General features: G+C 39.6%; 1 protein-coding gene across 1 annotated transcript; it reads right to left on the bottom strand.

Moving 5' to 3' along the window:
• Positions 1 to 281: 281 nt before the first annotated feature.
• Positions 282 to 22,945, bottom strand: Ikzf5 (IKAROS family zinc finger 5). Its single transcript, XM_013347946.2, has 4 exons — positions 22,785 to 22,945; positions 12,719 to 12,961; positions 10,611 to 10,793; positions 282 to 4,326 (listed from the first exon to the last, which is right to left on the bottom strand). Exons 2-4 carry the CDS (start codon positions 12,849 to 12,851, stop codon positions 3,383 to 3,385), a joined length of 1,260 nt encoding a protein of 419 aa, XP_013203400.1. The 5' UTR covers positions 12,852 to 12,961; positions 22,785 to 22,945; the 3' UTR covers positions 282 to 3,382.

A 22,945-nucleotide genomic window follows, 5' to 3' on the forward strand; every position in this document is an offset into this window, starting at 1 on the left:
CTGTTGTTTCTCACACTGTGGACAAGGAAGCAGATTCTAGACCAGAATCAGAGCAGGTAAGAACTTCAAGGCCTGGCCCCGCAACCACTTCCTCCAAGTAAGCACCACATCCCCAAGGTTCTACAAAACCTTCTGAAATAATGGAACCAACTGGGGACTAAATGTTCAAATAGAAGGGCACATTTTTCATTCAAACCACAACTAGAAATGAGTTTAGACCTAAAGAGCTCTTTTGCTGTAAACTCGTATTTCTTTCCGTAATGGATTCTAGAAATTCAAACTTGCCAGCCATAAAATCCTTTATTAATATTTCATGTATCACAAATTACTAAAAAAAAAAATCCATTTTATTCTAGTTTTAAAAAACAAAGTCATTAAAAAGTGTTATTTTTTATTCATATATTACAAAAGCAAAGCATTATTCACAATAGGAACTATGTACTAGATAGTTACTTCAACATTAAACTGCTTCCTTGATCCCTAAATAATATAATGTACCTTACAACTATAATGCAAGATTTACACCTCATATAGATAACATGTCCCATACATCCAGGCATCAACAAAAACAAGTTCTAGAAAGCATATACCTACCCCCTAAGACTAATGAAAACATCTTTAGCAGGGAACTTTAAATTTTCTAATAATTCTTCATTTGATAAGTATTTTTGCAAATTTAAAAGAGAGTTACCTCTGTTGATTTTTTGTTTTTCAGTTTAAGTATATTCCCTTTGTCAAACAATTCTGCAGATGAATGGCAAACACATTTCTAAAATGAAACAGCACTGGAACTACCCAATGGAAAATTTTCAAAATAAAAGTCTAGTCTTCACTTGAATGTCAAGAAGTTGTAGCTACATACTACATTAGTAAAATCTGAAATAAAATTATTCCATTAATCTCTTCACAGTTTCTTAAAAAAATATTAGTGGAGATAAATTACCAACTTTAAAAATCTAAACTTATGTTCACTGAACAAAAATAAATTTAGTTTCAGAACATTGCCTGTTAATGGCAAAGTACTATAAATAGTGCATGTTAAACTTTTCTCAACTCATCTCTATAAAACATTTGGTTAAAAATAAAATGAGGAACATATTTAGTATTTAAGGAAAGAATCTAACATCTTTCCTAATACAGAATTTAACTCAGAATATTTAAGCAAAATCCTAAATCTTTAAAAGTACAATTTCAAAAAAGTTTCTAAGGTAGATTTGCTTCAAAATTTTAGTGCATTTATTTGTAGCTTTACGCATCACCTTTGGAAGACCAACTGTGCTCTTTATGGTATTAGAAAATTAGGATTTTCCCTTCTAGCTTGTACTTATGAAAAGTTTTTTCCATATTTAAAGTGAAATGTACTTTCAAAACATTCATCTTTAGTTGTTAGGAAAACAAAATGCACATGTCACTGTTTGGCCCAGAATGTAAAGATGATAAAGCTGGCTTTAAGGTGAGCTCTTTCAGGTTGTCTGGATTTTGAGACCTGCAGTGATGCCCAGCCTGGCAGGGAACTCCTGTGTCTAACAATCTTCCTGCCTGGAAGATTGTACACAGCTGGGCCTACAGGTGTGCAGCACCACACTGGGCTTCTTCCTCTTTAGGGAAGTTTTCACTCTCTATTTGGGGGTATTGCTTTTAGTTGAATCAAACTTCAAAAATAGCAAAATTTCCAAACAACAACCTGTTTCCTTCTGGCAACTGATAAGCACTACACGAGTTATGTATTTAGAAAGTGTTGTACTAAAATTAATCTAACCAGTGAGTAAGCAACAGACAAAAATCACTAGAAAGAGTCACAAGAGAAAGTGTCTTTGTGCTGTGCTTTAACAGTGCAGTTGGGATGAGCCAACACTGGTTGTGCAAGCACAGGCACCCTCTGAATGGCTTTCGAGCACTGGGAAGGAGGGCACATCCATAAACAGGGCACTTGGGGCTTAATGGGTAGACACCATCAATATTTCCCTCTTATTTACTGTAAGAGGCCATTTCTTGGTTAATAAATGCTTGACAGGATATTTCTTTAAGAAGCCAATTAGAAATATTTTTAAGATATTAACCAAATTAAAAATGAAAATTTTGCAAAGTACACAGAAACCAAGAGTAAGTGACAATGTTTTATTGTTTGCCAGGCTCTCTTCGGGGTAAGCTTATTACACAATACAAAAATAACAGCTTCCTATGTAAAATGAACCTCTAATTATAAACAAGTTAAATGTCACATTTAAATGTGCTTTGTATTGACTTTCACTCTCTACCTTTCCCACTGTGGTGACACTATCCCAGTGTCTCTGTCCATGAAGACGCACAGGAAGTACCTTCCATGGCCTGCTCTGCAGAGGAAAGTCAGATCTGTTTGGACATGTTCTCATTTTCATAGCTATTTCCTCATTAGCACATTTTTCTGGGTTTTTCTACCCACCTTTCTATGAAATTATTGGCAGAAGGCAGAAAAGGAAACTTTGGAGATTGTTTTGAAGCATCTTAATAAGATAGATGAACCCCACTTCCTCTTTGGTCATCAAAGACTAGGAAGAATAAGATTATCAGTGTGGTTGTCAGTCTTACCTGACACCAATAACAGCTGAATGCAGAATTTAAATGAAAGATTCAGGCTGAAAAAGGCATGTAACACTCTGGCATATTTACCTGTGGCTTTAAAATTAGAAATATATATACACATATAAAAACAATCAAAAGCTAACATGTTTAAACTAGGTATTAAATGAAAGATATCTCCAATAGCAAACACAATTTTCAATTTATCCCCAAATTTCAACTTCCAGGACTTTCATTTTTATAATTTAAATTTGAAAAGAATTGGTTTATATTTCCCCTCAAAGAAAAAAATTTATTACACTGAAATAACTGTACTGTTTTTGGATGAAATGAAACTAATTCAACTTAAGTGAATGAAAATAGCATTTTAATTAAGAGCAAATCTAAAGGCAGTTTCTCTACAAACACTGAAATGTTGTGAAGGTTTTATAAGAAGTTTATTGTGACATCTTGAAATATTGCAGAAAGAATATTTAGCTGTAATATATGTGTGAAGTATCTATATATATATCAAGAGTACAGATAACCCTGGGAGTCCTCATGGACAAGTGTGGGAAACTGAACACCTGTAAGATCCCAGCTGTACTTCAACTCTTACATGTCTAAATGAAAAAGATATCAATGCTCCCATCTAATGCATAAATAACCCTGACCAGACTTTATGAAAAGTTAACAAAACCCCTTTCACTATCAAATTACTATTTTATGAATAAAATGTATAAATTTTAAATTAGCAGATACCTTATTAGGGATGATCAAAACTAAAGACCAAACTACAAAACCCCCAAAAGGCCAAACCAAGTGAGAACGATATTGATTGTGTTCAGTGCTGGTTATGTTGCCCTCTTGCAAAATGACAGGCAAAATCATACTTGTTTTTACATTTGCATCCACATATATTACACTGAAAAGGATTTTCATAACCATGGCATCCCATGTGAATAGTGTAAAGGATATTATCTGCAAAGTACATATCACAGTGCTGGCAGTGGTGTAGAAGTTGAGGATCCTGGACCGGCAGGGTTGGAGCTGGAGTGCTTGGCTGGCTGTTTCCTATGCTGGGGGTACTGGTGTGGGCACTTGGTTCACTGCTTGGCCCTGCCACTGGGCTGTAGTTCCTCTGACTATGCGATGGCCGAGGTTCTGGGCTTGTGGGGGAGGAGCTCTGAGGAATACTTGCTGACACCGCAGAGACTACTGCTTGGGCAGAGGGCTGCTGAATCATGAAAGGCTTTTCATCAGGGCAGGGAACTACATCAGGGGAGGCAGGGTTTTGGTTTTCTGGTGGCAAGCTGGACAACTGTCCTGCTAAAGTAGAAAGCTGATTCAAAGGGTTGTCAACCATGAGTTCTTGGGGGTCCCTTGGCAGACCACCAGTTGGTGTAGTTTTTGCCAAAGTTTCATAGGCGTCAGTCTGAATATTTGGGATCTCATGGGTAAAATCATTAAGGTAGTCTGGTTTCTGGACCACCATAGAAGGTGGACTTAAGTTGATTAGTGCTCTTCTGCTATACCCCAGATTGCTTGTTTTCTTTTGTAAAACCCCCCACATTTTCTTACTGCTTAAGGAAGACCTGGTACCTTTAATTGGTACCATTTTATGTTTGCGCCTTCGATGGTGGGACAGGTTACTTCGGTCACTGCAGCGGAAGGAACACAACTCACATTTGTATGGTTTTTCCCCAGTATGAGAACGCATGTGGGCTTCCAGATGGCGCTCATAAGCAGATGCAAATGGACACAAATGACATCTGTGAGGTTTCTCACCTGTTTAAGAGAGAAATAGGAAAAACTGCAAGAGTAGCTCATTTATAGGACATTTTATGTTTGTCCACTGGATGTGAGAATTGTGACAAGGAATACTTTTCAGAAATTCATAATTGCATAACAGGTTAGTAAAATCTGTAAAGAAACCTAAGAACTTAAGTAAAGCTTAAAAATTCAATAGCAGCCAGGCAGTGGTGGGGCATGCCCTTAATCCCAGCACTCAGGAGGCAGAGGCAGATGGATTTCTGTGAGTTCAAGGCCAGCCTGGTCTAGTTCCAGGACAGCTAGGATTGTTATACAGAGAAACCCTGTCTCAGAGAGAGAGAGAGAGAGAGAGAGAGAGAGAGAGAGAGAGAGAGAGAGAGAGAGAGAAGAATCCATTAGCAACAACTTGTGACATATTGAATCTATCTAGTAGGAAAACCATTATAGTTTCAGCTGGCACTTGGGAAAAAAAGAAATATTCCCCACATAATAAAGATTTTATCAACAGTATGTTTCAAAGTATATGTTGACAGATCCATGCATAAACTTCTTTTCCTCAAGAAAAAAAAATCAACCCTCTCTTTTAAAAGAAGTCTTAACATTAACTTACATGAGTTATGGGACATACCTTTAAAATTGCCAGGATCTTCCTCCACTTTCCTACTCCTCTAGTTCAGAAGGACTGTTGAAGTTTGAATGTAATTGGCCTCCATAATCTTATAGGAGTGGCACTATTAGGTGGTAAGGCCTTGTTGAAGGAAGTATGTCACTGTGGGGGTGGGCTCTGAGGTCTCACATATGTCTAAAGCTTTGCTCCAAGACCTCCCTCTGTTCTTCCTATTCCCCCACTCAGCTCCTGCTATGAAGCCTGAACTAAAGGAACTCCACTATCCACTACTCTTGACCCTGCTAACAAGGGGCATGTACCCTGACCAGGCCATCCACCCTGGCAACCTCCCACAAAAGGAGAACTGTGGCTGGGTTAGGCTGGGTTGAGAGAAATGGAGGGGGTCCCAAGCAGAGCAGGAGCAAGTAACGGGGGCTGCTGGCTGCTGGTAGAGTGAAAGTGGGTGCCAGAGTGGGGTGCTTACAACAGCCGCTCGCTGGAGAGGAGGGAGAGGAGACTGAAGGAGCTGGAGGTGCAGGAGTTGAGCATCGAGCTTGTTAGCAGGGTCTCTCAAAAAGAAAAAAATAAAACAAACAAACAAAAAAAAACCTGGGGTCTTAAAGAGTTAAACAGGAATGGAACGTGAAGTCCTAGTCTTATGGAAGCTGCTAATGTATTACAGACTGTTAAGGAACACAAGTTAATAGTCATCTTATAAATGATCAAATTCTTTCATTGCAGTCATGCTAAATACCAAAATAACTGATTACAGGGATAAGTCTTACTTAGTCCCCTGTATATGTTTTCAAAAGTTAAGCTTAAAACAAGTAAGTAGAAGCAAACAAAGTTTGTCTATTCAGATATACCTAATAGACAGACAGTTCCCAAATACTTCAGAGATCTGAGAATATGGCATTTAAAATGTTTAATAAAAAACTTTTCATGATATAGACATACCAGCTCCTGGTAGCAGCCCTATCTCCTCCAAAGAAGATGAATAGGAACAGAAGAACTCCACTTGGAGCTTGCTTTAATTGTGGCAATGCCCGGCCACTGGGGATAAAAACTGCCTTTCACTTCAACTGCTGCCAAACTGTGGACAATCAGGACACTGGAGAATCGATTGCCCCACTGTGCCTAGACAAGATAGGCTTGTCCCCGCAAGGTTTCTACTTCACAAGAAAAACTGATTCTGCCCTGAGACCTCTGTGACCACAGAGGACCTGGGGTTAGTTGCCTAGGTAGCCAGTAAGTCTCTGTCATTTCTAATAGATTCAGTCTATTGTATTGGTCTGCACTTCTGCTTACTCATGTAAAAAAAATTATTTTTTTTTGTTTTTTTTGAGACAGGGTTTCTCTGTGGCTTTGGAGCCTGTCCTTGAACTAGTTCTGTAGACCAGGCTGGTCTCGAACTTACAGAGATCCACCTGCCTCTGCCTCCCGAGTGCTGGGACTAAAGGCGTGCACCACCACCACCCGGCTCATGTAAAAATTATCCTTCTCAGAACTCTGGTGTTTGACGACTAGGCTAGTGATAGCTTTGTTGTTTTTTAACAACAGCAACCAGGGCTTCAGCTGCCTTCTCAGTTCCCTTTGTGTGTAAAATTCAGGCCAGAGGCCTCTCCTCTCCTAGAGCTACTACTAGGTCTAGACACAATTTACTTTGTTACCAGACTGAGAAAAGAGATAAACTCACAAAACAGATCTCAATTTAACTTTTTAACCATTCCTTTATTGAAAGGAATTCACTTTACAATGACTGCTCTCAGTAATCAACCATTTTTATCTCCTGGTGAATTAGATATAAAGGTGTTTTAAGGTATAGGGTTTATGTGAAGATATGAAAGCTTAAGTTGAAGATCTAAGAAAACGTTTTAGGGGTCTAAGGAGGTGTTTGAAAGTGTTTAAATCCAAGTTATAAAGGTCTGAGAATGAAAAAGCTTAAGTAGTGATAAAAAAAGTGATTTAAGGTATATAAAAAATGAAATGTTTCAGAGTTCTTTCCCTCACTAGGCTACTGTTATATTAAGACTCCAAAAGTTTACAGTCTTAACATTCATCAATGGAATTCTGATAAGCTATTAATCTAGCTCTGGTAGAGTAACACTACTTTTTTTTTTTTAAGATTTTATTTATTATGTACACAGTGTTCTGCCTTCATGTATCCCTGCAGGCCAGAAGAGGGCACCAGATCTCATTGTAGATGGTTGTGAGCCACCATGTAGTTGCTGGGAATTGAACTCAAGACCTCTGGAAGAGCAGTCAGCATTCTTAACCTCTGAGCCATCTCTCCAGCCCTAAAGTATTGAATTTTTTTTTTTTTTGAGACAGGGTTTCTCTGTAGCTTTGGAGCCTATCCTAGAACTAGGTTGTAGACCAGGCTGGCCTCAAACTCACAGAGATCCGCCTGCCTCTGCCTCCCAAGTGCTGGGATTAAAGGCGTGCGCCACCACCGCCCAGCTGAGTAGTAACACTACTTTTATTATAGTCAAATGCTCATTTTAAATTCCCTTTGGTTTTTTCCTAAGTATAGATTTAAATGTGCTTTTCACTGTGCTAAAACCATGTCAAATCTGTATACATGGATAGAGGAAAAAGTGTTAATGCTTTGAACCAGAATCATTTTTGGGTCCCTCTGACTCAAAGGCATGAGTCTACTGCCTTCTCTACAAATGTGGATTTCATTACAGATTACAAACGGTGAGCATTCTAATGTGTCTAAAGCTTATATGTTTTTGTAAACTAAAAAATTCTTTCAAGCTCTGGGGAGTCGACTTGAATCCACCTCAAACAGGCCATCAAATCGACTCCAGATAGGTACTCAGCCTAAGTTTCTCCACCTACTGCCTGTTCCTGAGGGTGGAATTTCCTCCACCTTCTCCTAGTCTTGGGACTCCCCTCCCTTAATTACTGGGACCTAAGAAAAAATTTCCTCTCTAAACTTGTTAAAAGTTATCTTCTGCTTTGCCAGCACCCTGCCATGTCCTCTCAAAATTTGTATCCCGGACAGCTTCAAAGTGGCACTGAATAGTCCCACAGAGCCTGTACAGAAGTGAAACAGCCAGCTATCCCAGAAATTGGCTAGCATCCCAGTTTTCTCAGATCCCCTAAAGATGCCTCAGACAACAGGAAGCAGAATAGAGAACATGGCAAACCCCCATTCCCACCTCACCAACTACCCCTTCCTATTTCCTCACCTTCTCATAACAAACAAAAGGGAGAAATGTTAGCATTCAGGCATTTACACTGGCCTGCTCTTGGGGACCAAGTAGGACATGACAGCAGCAGCAGTCAAGATGTGACACGGTAGCTGCTGCAGTCACTAAGCAGAACACTCTCCCTCTGTGCATGCACCATATCCCCTCAGCAAAGGCAAGTCATTCTCACTGCCCCTCCTCTGCCCCTCCTCACCATAAACCTCCTATGTGAGAAAAAAATGTTGAGAGCAGGGCAGAAGATGGAGGCCTGGCTTGTGAAATTTCAGAGGGGATATTAAAGACTTCCAGGGCTCTTTGCTACTTTAAGATCCTGTGGTTCTGGCTAGCTGGGGCTGAAGAATCAGCTGTGATTAACAAGATACCAGAATTACTGAGGTAAAACCTCCACATTACTGGGACAATTGATGCTGGCTAGCTGGAGCTAAGAAATTAGTGGTAATTAAGAAAACACCAGCATCACTGAGGTGAAATCTGGAAGTGGTTTTTTGAGACAGGGTTTCTCTGTAGCTTTGGATGGGAGTGTTTTCTGAGAGAAGCTGTGTATCAGAGGCAGCCAAAGTTGGATATCATGCTGGCAGCCGGACTTGGTAATGTGTAAGAGTTACCCAGGTAGTATGGGTTTTGAAGGCATAAAGGGGTCACGGAGAGCAGCTGAGGTTTGGCACTGTGAGAGGCCAGAAGAGGTCACTGGCGAAGCCTCAGTGGCAGTTGAAGGCTCAGTACTGAACGGTTCATAAAAAGGAGTTGAAGCTTGGCACCATGGAGAGAGCCTATGAGAGGCTACTGGTGAAAGTGCAGCCCCGTTGAAGCAGAAGACCCCAGCATTTTGGAGATACCAGCACCATGGGATGATCACCAAGAACAGCAGCAGCAGTGGAGTGGAGCCACCTAAAGCCTAAAAAACAAGCCATGTGTGCTGGAGAGGGCGGAGCCAGAAGATCATAAGTGAATCCCATATAATTAGACATTGAGTTATTATATACTGTTGGAATTTGGTTTTGCTTAATTCAGACTGTGACTGTGCCCTGGTTCTTTCCTCTTGAAGAAGGTATCTAATTTAATTTTGACTTTTAAAGGGGCCCACAGGTGAAAGACAACGTTTTTGGGGGGAGGAGGAGTTAAGACAGGGTTTCTCTGTATAGCAGCTCTGGCTGTCCTGAAACTAGTTCTTGTAGACTAGGCTGGCCTCAAACTTACAGAGATCTGCCTGTCTCTGCCTCCCGAGTGCTGGGATTAAAGGCATGCACCTGTCAAAGGACTTAACTTTTAAAAAAGATTGGATATTTTAAAGAGGCTGGAAAGTTAATGTTTAAATTTGTAAAGACTGTGGAACTTTTAAAAATATTTATGATTTTAATATGAGATCGGGTATGAATAAGAAAGGAAGAGTTGTGGCTTAATAGTGATGAGTTTGCGTGTCAAATTGACAAGGGGTCAGGTTTGTACTGCCTGTGTTCATGTGCCAACTTAACACAAGCTAGAGTCATCAGAGAGGAAAAAGCCTCACTTGAGGAAATGCCTTCATGATATCCAGCTATAAGGCATTTTCTCAATTAATGATCAATGTGGGAGGGCCCAGTTTATGATAGGTAGTGCCATCACTGGGTTGATGGTCCTTTGTTTCTACAAGAAAGCACGCTGAGCAAGCTATGGGAAGGAAGTCAGTAAGCAGCTCCCCTCCATAGACTTTCCATAAGCTTCTGCCTCTGGGATCCTTTCTTGTCTGAGTTCCTGTCCTGACTTCCTTCTGTGATGAAGAGCAGTTCTGAAGTGTAAGCCAAATAAACCCTTTCCTACTCAACTTGCTTTTTGGTCATGGTGTTTCATGGCAGCAATAGAAACCCCTAATGAAGACAAGGACCAATTTTATTTAGAACCCAAATCCTCCAAATATGTAAAACTATCGTTTGGAATGTGAGACTGAGAGTCAGCTGACAAGGACAGAGCACCTACCACATTCTAAAATCCCTGTTAGCTCTGGGGGTACAAAGATGGCCTTTGGATGTCCTCAGGAATCTTTCTAGGCCACTATGATGTAATAAAGGGCACAGACAGATAGGGAGCACACAGGAGAACAACTGGGCTTGGATAAGGGCAAGGTATAGTTAGGAAGATTTTCTCAAAAGGGTGGCTAGAGAGACATGGGGTTAGCAAGTACATCCTGCAAGTAACAGAGGCCTTTCTTTCACTTTTCTAAAAAACATTGTGAAGAAAAAGACAAAACATTAACCCTTAGTAATAACCTCTCCCACCTGAGAACAGGAAGACGATGGAAGAGTATGCAGATCAAGCAGGAAAGTGGTGGGAGGATCAAGCTCTCCAAGGAGCTTGTTTCCAATATTTGTATGCCTTTAAGACACTGCTTTGTAAAAAATGGAGTTAGTGCCCTACAAACCCTCATCAACCTTGTTTCGAACCATCAGAATTACGTGAACTTGTACTCCAGGGTCTCTCTCCAGCTGTTTCTCCATTACCTGTGTGGATCCTGATATGCTCAATGAGCCGGGCCGTTCCTTTGCTAGCATAGTTGCAGTACCGACACTTGAGCTTCCCATCAAAGGTCCTTTCAAACCCGTCTACTAACATTCCTGAGTTTTCATCCAGGGAAACTTCAACAGATGGATGATCAAGTCCATTTTGATCACCATCTGCTCCAGCTATAAACAAAAGCAAAAGAAATCATGCACTGCAGAATCAACTCAGTTCACGACTTTAGACTCAAGGGGTTGAAGATCTTCCACAAACGATAGCTTATCTCCCAAGAATTTAATTCATAAAACAATTCAGACTTCTTGAAGTGGGACAAATTTTGTGCAAAAGTAGAATTATTTTAAGAATCTCTAAAGAGGACCTCAAATTGTTTACATACACATTTTACCAACTCTCAACATGCTTTTGAAGAAAACAGGTAAGACAGAAGAATGAAGAGATTCCTTAAGGTCACAGTCACACATAAGTGTCTACGATACTGTCATGATAAGCATTTTAATTAACAGTTGTTACAGTTCTAAAACATTAAGTCAATTTCCTTTCATCTAAAAACAACTATTGGGTAGCCTGTTAGAGGCATTTGTGGTCTAGATTCCGGGTTACATTTAAGATCTTAAAATTCAAGGTAAGTTCATCAAGGAAAACAAGGTATCTGACAGCTCTGAAGGTAAGGACTACAAGAACTTCAGAACTGAAAAGTTTGGGGGTTTGCTTTTCATCTGAACTATTTTAGTATTAAGAAGTAGAAGGAGCAGGGACTAATAATTAGGAACCACACATGTTGGAGACCACAGCCTGGTTCTTGAATCTCCATCCTGAATCTGTTCACATTACTATTAAGAGGCAAAATTTGTATTCCTTTCTTCATGGGAATAGGACTTTGGCTCAACGCCAGGAGACATGGCCTCATATGCTCAGTTCAAACCCTATTCCTTTTCTTCTGCCTTTCACCAGAAATATTTGTTCTGGGTTGGGCAAACCAAGCAAATTGGTCCAAAAGGAAGCAACTGAAGAGTTCAAGCTTGTGGTCTCTCTTTTCTCCCACTGTTTTCCTAAGACCCTGATGTGTGCATCAATTACTTTGGAGATCTTAATAAAATAAACTGGAGTCACTAGATCAGGGTAGGACCTAGTACTTACATTTCTAACAAAACGTCTGGGGAATGACACTGCCAGTCTCTGCATCTTCATGGTTTAAAAGATCTAGGTCAGAGGCCAGGAAATGTACTCTACAGGGCGAGGATAGTAAATACCTAAAGCCAGACGGGCTTTGTCACAACACCCAACTCTGCTGTTGTACTATAAAAACAGCTAGAGAAATAAGCAAGCTGGGGGTGAATGGAGCTCATTGGATAGCACTTGCCTAATGTACGCAACAGATGTTGATCCCCAGCATTACAGACAAGTTAGAGATATGCAAAGAAATGAGCATGTATGAGTTCTGGTAAAACTTTATTTATGAGCAATGAAATTTGAATTTCATTATTTTCATGTGTTGTTCTTTCTTATATCTAATGATACAAAGCAAATTTCAGACTGCAAGTCATAGGAAAGCAGTTATATGAGGCCCATGGGTGGTACTCTGCTGACCCTCAACTACATTAAAAACAGTGTGTGTGATCCAGAAACTTAAGAAATTTTTCCTCTAGCAGGCTCACCAAATCTTTGCCTGATCTAGTTTAGTTTTTCTTCCTGAATGGGTAAATGTGGACAGCCTTCTTTTGTTTAAAGAGAAAAAAAATCCCTAGTTGGGGCTTGGGTCTAACACATATTGTTTGATGGGTAAATTCTCTGTGAACCAATTCTCTGGGTTCTTTGAGTCAACTGTCAGCTAACAGAAAATGAAGGACAGACAAGGAATTTAGAAGCCCTAACCTTTCAACAAAACCATAACAGTTCTCTAGACTACATTAAATCATTGTCCCATAGCAAAAGTCCACATGTTAAAAGAAGGGAGAAGATGCTTGTGTCTTTCTAGAAAAGAAAAGAATGCCCCACACTAGTGGGTAGTGATGTTCATCAAATGGAGAGCTGTGCATGAACACTAACACATTTATAATTGAACTTTTCCATAGTATTAAAGTAAGTCTACCTCCCTGAAGAGTCTCTGCTTCTTTGTCCCCACTAACTGATCCCGAGATCATGTTCACATGATGCGTCTGCTGTGTCAAGTATTCCTGGAAATCTTTCACAAAATCCAAAGGCTCTGGTTTCTTTTCACCCATCTTGGTGCTCTTTCTTTCTTTCTTTCTTTCTTTCTTTCTTTCTTTCTTTCTTTCTTTCTTTCTTTCTTTCTTTCTTTCTTCCTTTCTTCTATGTTGAAAATGTGTTATATCTAGGGAACAAGAAAATAAAGAACCCAGAAATAAATTTACACTATTTATAAAAGAATACAGTACAAAATAAAACAATATAGACAAAAACTATTTTGTATAAGACATTGTTACTCGGGGCTGGAGAGATGGCTCAGAAGTTAAGAGCATTGCCTGCTCTTCCAAAGGTCCTGAGTTCAATTCCCAGCAACCACATGGTGGCTCACAGCCATCTGTAATGGGGTCTGGTGCCCTCTTCTGGCCTGCAGACATACGCACAGACAGAATATTGTATATGTAATAAATAAATAAATAAATTTTTTTTTTAAAAAGACATTACTCAAAACAACAGAAAAATAAAAACTGTCTTTAAATACTCTATAATCTGGAGAATGAAGACATATAAGACAGTAAGAAACAGATTTAATAATTAAACTGAGTCATAGAAAATGGAAACAAATTATCAAGACAGGAAAAACAAACTTTACTTAGAACAGCCAAATACTGACAATTACCCAAACGATCCCCCAAACAGTACCACCTGTAAACTGGCCATAGATGGTCACACAATAGGCTATAGCAGTGAAAATAAGGAAACTTCAGCTGCATGCAGCAACACCTATGCATCCCACCATCACAATGTTGAGCACCAGAAGCCAGACATAGGTTATTAGTATATGACCTATAGAAGATGGGAGAAAATTAAGGTCTAGTGCCAGAAATAAGGAAAATGTAGCCCTTGCTTGCTAGGGCAGACAGAGCCTAGTACTGGAAGGCACATAAAAGGAGTTTCTGGGTGGCTGGCAGCCTTCCATTTCTTCATACTGATCCAATAGGTGAAACTTTAAGATTTTTAAGCTTTTCTATATACTTGTTAGATTTCAAGAAAAAGCGAAACCAATAGAGAACTGAATTAACTTTGCATACCTACTACTAGCCATTAGAGATGAAAAATTACTCATTAAATTATTTGAGTTTAGAAAAAAAAAACTTCCCCAGCAAGCAACCTGTCTACACATTTGTGTTGGCAATACAGGAATTGAAATGAAAGTGTATGCACATTAAGCTTTAAACAATGTCAAATCAATTTTTAGTCATTATACTGATTTCATCTTCTGCCAGCAAAGAGTAAAAGCTGATTCATACTTTCACTAGCACATGGCTTTTTCATTGTGGCCACTCTGGAGGGTGTGTGGTACTATCACACCAATTTTGATTTATAGTCATTTATGATTAATAAAGTTCTATGCTACTCATTCTTTTAAATAATGTTTGCTAGTTTTCACATAGATTATATGTCTTTTCTAAATAAAAATTTATAAATATATATATATATATATATTTTTTTTCTGGCTTTTGAAGACAGGGTCTCTCTGTGTAGCCCTGGCTGTCCTGAACTCACTCTACAGACCAGGCTGGCCTCAAACTCGGAGATCTGCCTGCCTCTCTCTCCCCTAGGGCTTCCAGATTGTTTTTTTTTTTTTTGAAAGCAAGTGGCAGTACAACTAATATTAATCACAATGGTACCAGTACTAAATAATAATCAAAAGAAAATGAGACTGAAACAAAAACAGTTCATTTGAATAAGATTTTCACTCACATTTTTAAATTAAAGATTAAATTACAAAATGTAATCATTGGGATATTTGAATACAAGAAATGTATGTGTTAGTATTTGTCTCCAAGTCTTGTGCTGAACATTTTAAGATATTTAATTGAAAATAGGATTTTAATACAGTATAGTCTGTTGCAGTTTCCCCTCCCCAACTCAATTCCCCACCCACCCATATCACACCCTTTCTCTCTTTAGAATACAAACAAGCAGCTAAAAAATAGTAAAGAGCAAATAAAAACAGAAAACCAAAAAAAAGCACCAGAAATACATATAGATACAGAGACACATGTGTTCACAATACAGAAATCCCATAAAGACAGAACACCAGAAACCATTGTATGCAAAAGACCTGTAAGGAAAAAATAAATTAATAAATAAAAGCAAACCATTGTGAGACAAGGAATCTCCAAAAATGCTTTTGAGATCGTTTTGTATTGGCCATCTACTTCTGTCTGGGCTTGGGGTCTGTCCTTGAAAGTGGCTTGTATACCCAATGAGACTCTGTTGGAGAAAACTTATTTTTCTTTTGTGAGTGGTTATCAATTAGAGATAGCTTCTGGGTTAGGGAAGAGGTTCTGTGTCCACTTCTCTCAGTGCTAGGGACCCCATCTGGGTTTGATCCTTGCATGCCACCACAGTCTTTACGAACAAAGGCCTGTTATATTTTACTTTTTTTTTAAATTCAAATATAAGTACATAATTTTCCCCATTTTCACTTTTCTCTCCAACTCCTCACATTTCCCCAAGTTCACTTAGCGTTCCTTGTATGTATATAATTTCAGAGATCACAACTTGGTATCAGATAACCAATTAGGGGGATCATCCCTAAGGAAGACTAATTCTCCCTTTCTTGGCCATTAGTTGTTTGCAGTTCTTTTTCTAGGGATGAGTCCCATGAGAATTCCCCCTTCCACGTTAACATGTGTGTTGGTGCTGGCATTGTTCAGGTCTTGTTGAGACAGCCATGTTGTTGAGTTATCATGGGTGTAGCTTCCCTTTCATTTCTAGGAGACATAATCTCACAATTCCTAGTCCACTGACTCTTATGCTCTTTCTGCCTCCTCTTCTATAATATTCCCCGAGTTTGGGTGCAGGAATTGTGTTCCAGATGTATCTACTAAGGCTGGTCACTCCATGATTGATTGTTTTCTTCATTTTGACTACTTATGGTTTTCTGTAATGGTCTCCATTAGTCGTAAAGAGAAACTTCCCGATGAGCGGTAAGAGATACACTTACCTATGGGTATAAGGATAAGAATCTAGAATGCTCTTAGGGAATGTGCTGTTTTAGTAAAGTGGTGCTTCTAAGGTCCATGGCCTCACTACCCCCATGTCGCTGGGTAGGTTTCCAGTACCTATGATTTCCTTTCTGTTGAGTGGGCCTTAAATCCAATTAGACAGCTGTTGGTTACTGCCAAGAAATGATTGCCACTACTGCATCAACAGGGATATCACGCTATGCTGGTTATTGTTGTGGTTCATGAGTAAGATCCAGGCCTTGCTTACCTGTAATTCAGATCTAAGGAGGTAGAGGCAGGAGAATCATTGCAAGGCCAGCCTCAACTACATAATGAGTTTGATAATCTCAATGAAAATAAAAATAAAAAACAAAATAAAGTAACCAAACAAACAAAAAAGAAATAATTCAATTTTTAATTAAAAAAGTAAAATAAGACATGAGAGTAAAGGGGGACCACTAGGAATATAGAAGTAGAAAAGAGACAAAGCAGACCCAAAAAAGGTAACAGAAAGGAGAAAAATGATCAAAGCACATCACATGCATATACAGAAATGTCATAATTAAGACCCCTTTGTACAATTAAGACATACTTATGTTAAATGACTCATGTTCAGGATATTTTTTAAATTATAAGAGCTATAGGGAAAAGCTATAGGGCTGAAGAGATGGCCTGCTCAGTCATGTGGCATGCACGTAGTAGGATCTGTTCAAATCCCTAGCATCCACAGAAAAAGACAGGCATGTTGGAAGGTACCTGTAACTCTCCACACTGGGGAGGTGGAGACAGACTAAGGAAGACACCTGATGTCAACTTGTAGTCTCTACGCCCGCACATAATATATGCATACAAAGACATATGTAAACACATACACAAAAAAAGTTATAAGAAAAAATCCTAGTTTTTACATCACAATTCAGAATTCCTTCTTGCCAATAAATTCATATGCAAAGTGATACATTTTCACCCAAAATGAATCTACTTTAATGGACTTCAATAAACAAGACAAATTTTACCAAATCTTGATTAGAAAGCTTAGCAATGCTGCTGTACAATGTATGACAATGCAACAAAAAAACACAAGACTTCCCATAGCAAGCAAAAGAAAATGGTATTTTTATACATCCAACTTTAGTTTAAGAACAGAAATGAGCCCAATTATAGAGCATGGCTGACATATTTTGACAGTCTTAGTTAGTCACACTGTCACATTACAAATTTCACTGTGTTCTCTGCCACAAATTGTATTCTGCCATCAATTATGTATGATAGGTTAAATTTTTTTAAAAAAAATGTCAATGGAATAATTGAAAATGTTCCAAACATGAAGACCAGCTTCTGAATTAGAGATTCAAACATTCTTACATGGTTTCATCTACACACCCATCCATGATTTAAAAACTAAGTGCCGGGCTGGAGAGATGGCTTGGCAGTTAAAAGCACTGACTGCTCTTCTAGAGGACCCAGGTTCAATTCCCAGCACCCACATGGCAGCTCATAAGTGTCTGTAAATCCAGTTACAGGGTGATCTGACACCTTCACACCATTGCACATAAAAAAATAAATACATCACAAAAAAAATTCTTAAAGAAGAAAAACTAAAAGTGAAAAATAAAAAGAAAGATCCTTTCTCTAAGCAAATAAATAGTAATTAAAATTTATTAAAAAAAAACAACAAACACCTTTAATCCCAGCACTCGGGAGGCAGAGACAGGCGGATCTCTGTGAGTTAGAGACCAGCCTGGTCTATAGAGCAGAGCTAGTTCCAGGACAGGCTCCAAAGCCACAGAGAAAACCCTGTCTCGAAAAACCAAAAAACAAACAAACAAACAATCAAACTTCAAACTAAGTGTCAGCTGGGCAGTGGTAGCACACACCTTTAATCCCAGCACTCAGGAGTAGAGCCAGGTTGATCTCTGAGTTCGAGGCCAGTCTGGTCTACAGAGCAAGTTCTAGGACAGCCAAGGCTACGCAGAAAAACCCTGACTCCAAAAACCAAACCCGAAACAAAACAAACAAAAAAACTAAGTGTCCTTTCATTCCTGAGCATCTGTGTTCATCAGAACTGAATCGACTACATCACATATATCTGGGCAATACGAATGACAATCAAGCAGTTCGGAGAGCAATGGGCAATGAACAGACTCATGTAAATGATAGGTGCCTAAATCTAAGTGGAGTCTTTGGCTCAAACCCCAGTTTCTTCCAGCTCAGGTCAATACCTCTAAGCACAATATATGGGAAAACAATCATTCTGGCTAAAAGAAACTCGCGGCTATAAAAAGAAAATATGGGTTTGCTATCCAAACCACCCTGTCAAAAACAAGAACTCCATATAGAACCTGATACCTGAGGATGCTGTTCAGCACTGACAAATTTTAAAACCTCTACAAATATAATATAAATGATATATACATGTATTCAACCAACTGTGAATGGAAAACATTTAAAATTCTAAAAAAAAAAATGCACCCTGAACAATTTAGACTTGTCTTCCCTGGTAGCCTCTAAATAATACAAAATCAGAATGACTTATGCTGTATACAGTATAGACAATCTGGAGAATACTTAAAGAGAATGTCAGTGTGTGCCTATACTTCCAGCATTCAGTGGCCAAGGCAAGAGTTCAAGACCAGTCTGAGCAGCACATAAAAATCCCAAGTAAAAAAGGAAAAAAATGCATATGGAAAAATGTGTAATAAGTTACATACAATCCTATTGCATTTTATGTAAGAGATTGAACATCCTCAGATTTTAGTATCTACAAGGGGTCTACAATCAATCCTCCAGAAGACAGAGGAACAATTAACTGTATACAGGTTAGGAAATTGGGAAAGTATAATCTTTAAACTGGTATCTTTCTAACTAGATGTGAACTCAACACCTTGGATTTTTAAACCAAGAATGTACTCAAATTTTCAATGTAAAATGTCATCAGAACAACATATTTAAGCATTCCTTAATACTACTATAGATTCTGATGTTATATTCCAAGCCAGATCTAATCTTTGCTAACTGATATTGCTCCAAATGAAAATTTCTATGTTGAAATCCTAACCTCCAATATGATATTTGTTGTGAGGGCAAAGTGGTCAGAATAGGATTATAAGAATAAAGATCCTGTATCTGCTAGCACCTCAAACTCAAACTTACCAGCCCCCAACCTGAATGAATGCTTGTTTAAATCACCTAGCCTGTGCTGGGTGGTTTTTGTCAACCTGTCACAAATCCAGGCATATCCAGGAAGAGACTTTTTTTTTCTTCCCAAAACAGGGTCTTATTAGGGTAGCTTTGACTGACTTGGAACTCACTATGTAGACTAGGCCAGCCATCAACGTATAGAGATCCTCTTGCCCCTGCTCTCCTGAGTGACGGAATTAAAGCCTTGCCCCACCACAATGCCTGGGAGAAGAGGAATAATATCTGAAAAAATACTTCCATAAAATTGCCCGTAGGCAAACCTGTGGGCTATTGACTTGATTAATGATTGATGTAGCAGGGCACAGCTCACTGTAGGATGTGCCATCCCTGGGCAGGTGGTTCTCAGTTGTATAAACAGCAGGCTAAACAAGCCAAGAGAAGCATGTCAGTAAGCATGAAGGAAAAGCCACGGCTTCTGCACCACAATCCCTGCCCTGACATTCTTCAGTGATGAACTGTTACATGGAAGTACAGGATAAAATAGACCCTATCCTCCCTGAACTACTTTTAATCATGCTGGCTTGTTGGTTGTTTGTTTGAGACAGGGTCTTTCTACATAGCCCTGGCTGTCCTGGAACTCACCTCCAATTCAGAGATCCGCCTGCCTCTGCCTCCCTAGTGCTGGGATTAAGTATGTACACCACCGTACCCAACTCATCATCGTGTTTTAAGACATAGTCCATGCAATTTGTTATAATAGCAGGAACTGCAGGGTGGTAGCACACACCTTTAATCCCAGCACTCGGGGAGGCAGAGGCAGGTGGATTTCTGTGAGCTCAAGGCCAACCTGGTCTACAAGAGCTAGTTCCAGGGCTGTTTCACAGAGAAACCCTGTCTCAAAAATCCTTAAAAAAAAAAAAAAGAGTGTGAATTAAGATATATGTCTACTTCATCAACTAAAGAAAATAATTTCCAAACCTTGTAAGATAAAGATTGCTCAAGCTAAGAGGGAAAAAAAATCTAAGAATTAATAATATTTCATATATCCCACATATGTGTATGTACACAGATATACCATCAAACACCTTTAATTAGGAACTAATTATTTAAAAGAGGTGTTAAGATATGAATTGGAAAATAGCCGTGACTATGAAAGAGCTAATATAAAAATCAAAGGGCCTTCCTTCCTCCATCATCATGAACTATAGGTCTGATTTGTTTTCTCACAAGACTTTCAGAGTCAAGCAATTCCTAGCCAAGAAACCAAAGTAAAATGGTTTTATTCCCCCAATGGATTTGGATGAAAACTGGTGACAAAACCAATACAATGCCAAGACATTGGACGAGAATGAGGCTGAGTCTGCAAGGACTCGCACACAATGTCATGAGGGTCTATGCTGAATCATGGTCTCCAGCAATCTTACCAGATGACACTGAGCATTTTTTACCTCTGGAGATTTGGTTTAAATTGGGGTTTGAGTTGCTCTTATCTGTCCCACATGAGCCAACTGGTTTGTTCAGCAATAAAATATATAGGACCTTTAAAAAATATATACAAGGGGCTGGAGAGATGGATGATTCACAGTTAAGAGCACTGGTTGCTCCTGAAAAGGTCCTGAGTTCAATTCCCAGGACCCACAATGAGGCTTCTAATCATGTCTAACTTGAGTTCCAGGGAATCTGATGCCCTCTTCAGGCCTTTGTGGGCACCATACATACACACAATGCACAGACATATATGTAGACAAAACACCCATATGCATAACATAAAAAATAAATAAATTTAAATCAAGAATCTCTTTAATATGTCTTCCCCACTGACTAGGGGAGAATTGAAAGTTTGATTAGGGAATGGTATGGTATATTTCATTTATCTAGCATTTTAAAAAAAAAAAAGCAATGTTTAAACTGAAGGGTTACTAAACCATAAGGAAGAATACTCAGCCCTAACTTTTTATTTGATAATTTAACCCAGAGGTTAGGCAGGTCTATAAAGCTATTTATAGTTCGATAGCTGTTTGCTCCTATAACCTATCAGTTATGGTCACCGAAAGACTTACTCTCCAAGAGAATATACATTCCTAAATAAGGCCGACAAACGAGATTAGGTTCATACAGAGTAATATGGGCCATCAAAAACAATTAGAACACAGTCCCTGAGTTCCTAACTGCTTAAGACTAAATAAATGCATGAACACCATGATAAGGTTCTTCTGAGAAACATAGTATAAAAAAGTAAAACAGAATTGAAACCACAACAGAAGAAATCCAAAGGAAGAATTATACAATCTAACTTTTCCACCCCAAATCAGTTCCACCTTTTCTTTTCACTGCAACACTGACAAAATGTCAAACAATTGAAATTTACTCTGGAGACACACCGAAGGCTCCAAAAGGTCGTGGAGGGAATTTCAACTAAAATTCAACAGCCACAAGAAGTCTGCAAAGAAAGGCACATGAGTCAAAACTTTACTAGCAACTACAGGTTTAATAAACTAGTATGACAACCTGAGTAACAAAATCACTAACTGAAAAAAAAAATTAGGCCGACGGAAAAAAAAGTAACAGCAAAACGTGGTGCCCCACAACTAAACCATAGTCACTTGTGTTACTATCATTTTGCCACTAGTGATTTTACTTTTAACAAAAAATTAAATTCCACATTTAATATATTAATTTCAGTTATGCACAGTATACATCCAGGGATGTTAGGCTTAGTATTGCTTGAATATGTATAAGTGCATTTAAAAAAAAGTACATTAGCCCTATTCTAGGGAAATACTAATAACAACCACCAGAGCTCCACAAGGGCATATCTGATCTCCACCTTCATTATCTCTTTTAAAATACAACAGTTCCGGTTTCCTGGGAAACACCGAACCATTACAGAAAAAAAGAACATCAAATATCTCAATTCACTACAAGGAACTTCCAAGAAAACATTCATCCTCAGCTGTGCTGAAGACAACATAAACGCAAGACAAAAATTTAAAAAAGTGGTCCAGATATTCTAAACAATTGTTTTCATTGTCTGCCTTCTAAATGTAATTTCTCTGGATCTCACAATGTAAGAAGTCTCCGTGTCCTCTCTCACTTGTCACTCCTCTGTTCGGTTCTGACCAGTACATAAAGGGGTCATTAAATGGGCCACGTGATAACTGGCAGACACAACCAACTACACTTCGGATCCAGTTAGACGGAGAGCACTTTGATGCTTGGCTGTGGATCTATGCTGAGCATCCATGAGCATCCCAGCATCCATGTACCTATTAGGGACGTAACCCCTGAATGAATCCGAGGAGATCTGTGCTGCAACATCCTTCCCAGCCTCATCTGTTTGCAACTGGAAGGTACAGGCAGTAGAAATCAGTCCAGGAAGGTTCATGGGAGAAAACTCCTTCCCAACAGCACGGGACCGGCGTCGGAGTAACATCCTCTCCAGGATTCCCAGTACCTGAGATTGCTGGGATCGGTTCCTGACCCTAGCACCCCGAGAACACGCCACACAGGGGGCGCTCCCCCGCGGCGCCCCTCTTCACCCCCACTCCCCGATCGCCTCCTGTCAACGCAGGAGGCAGCTCCCCACCCTGAGCCTCCGAGCTCCCGCCCGACGGCGCAGACTCGCGAGCTGCTCCCTCCGGGCGGCCGACCCAGTCAGCCACATGCTCGACCCAAGAAGATCCCCGGTCACCGCGCTGCTAGCCCACGGGGCGCGCACGACCCCTCGGCAGTGTCCAAGGCTACGGGTGTGAGCCGGCCCGCGGTGAACCCGGCGCTTTACCTTCCGCCATTCCGCCAACGTGCCCTGCTTAACCGTGGCGCCGCCGTACAAGCAGACATCCCGTTACTCACCTCCTGACAACTGCACCAAGAAATCTCCACAATCTTCTTCTTCGCCGCCACCGCCTCAGCGTTCACCAGCGTCGCAGCTGCGACCGCCATGTTTGTTGTGTCTCCTCTCCCTTCCCGCCCCCCGCCTAGCCCAAGTCTCGCGTGAGCGAGCTGTAGGGAGC

Source organism: Microtus ochrogaster, chromosome 8 (genome assembly GCF_000317375.1).
Source record: "Microtus ochrogaster isolate Prairie Vole_2 chromosome 8, MicOch1.0, whole genome shotgun sequence".
Lineage (NCBI taxonomy): Eukaryota > Metazoa > Chordata > Mammalia > Rodentia > Cricetidae > Microtus > Microtus ochrogaster.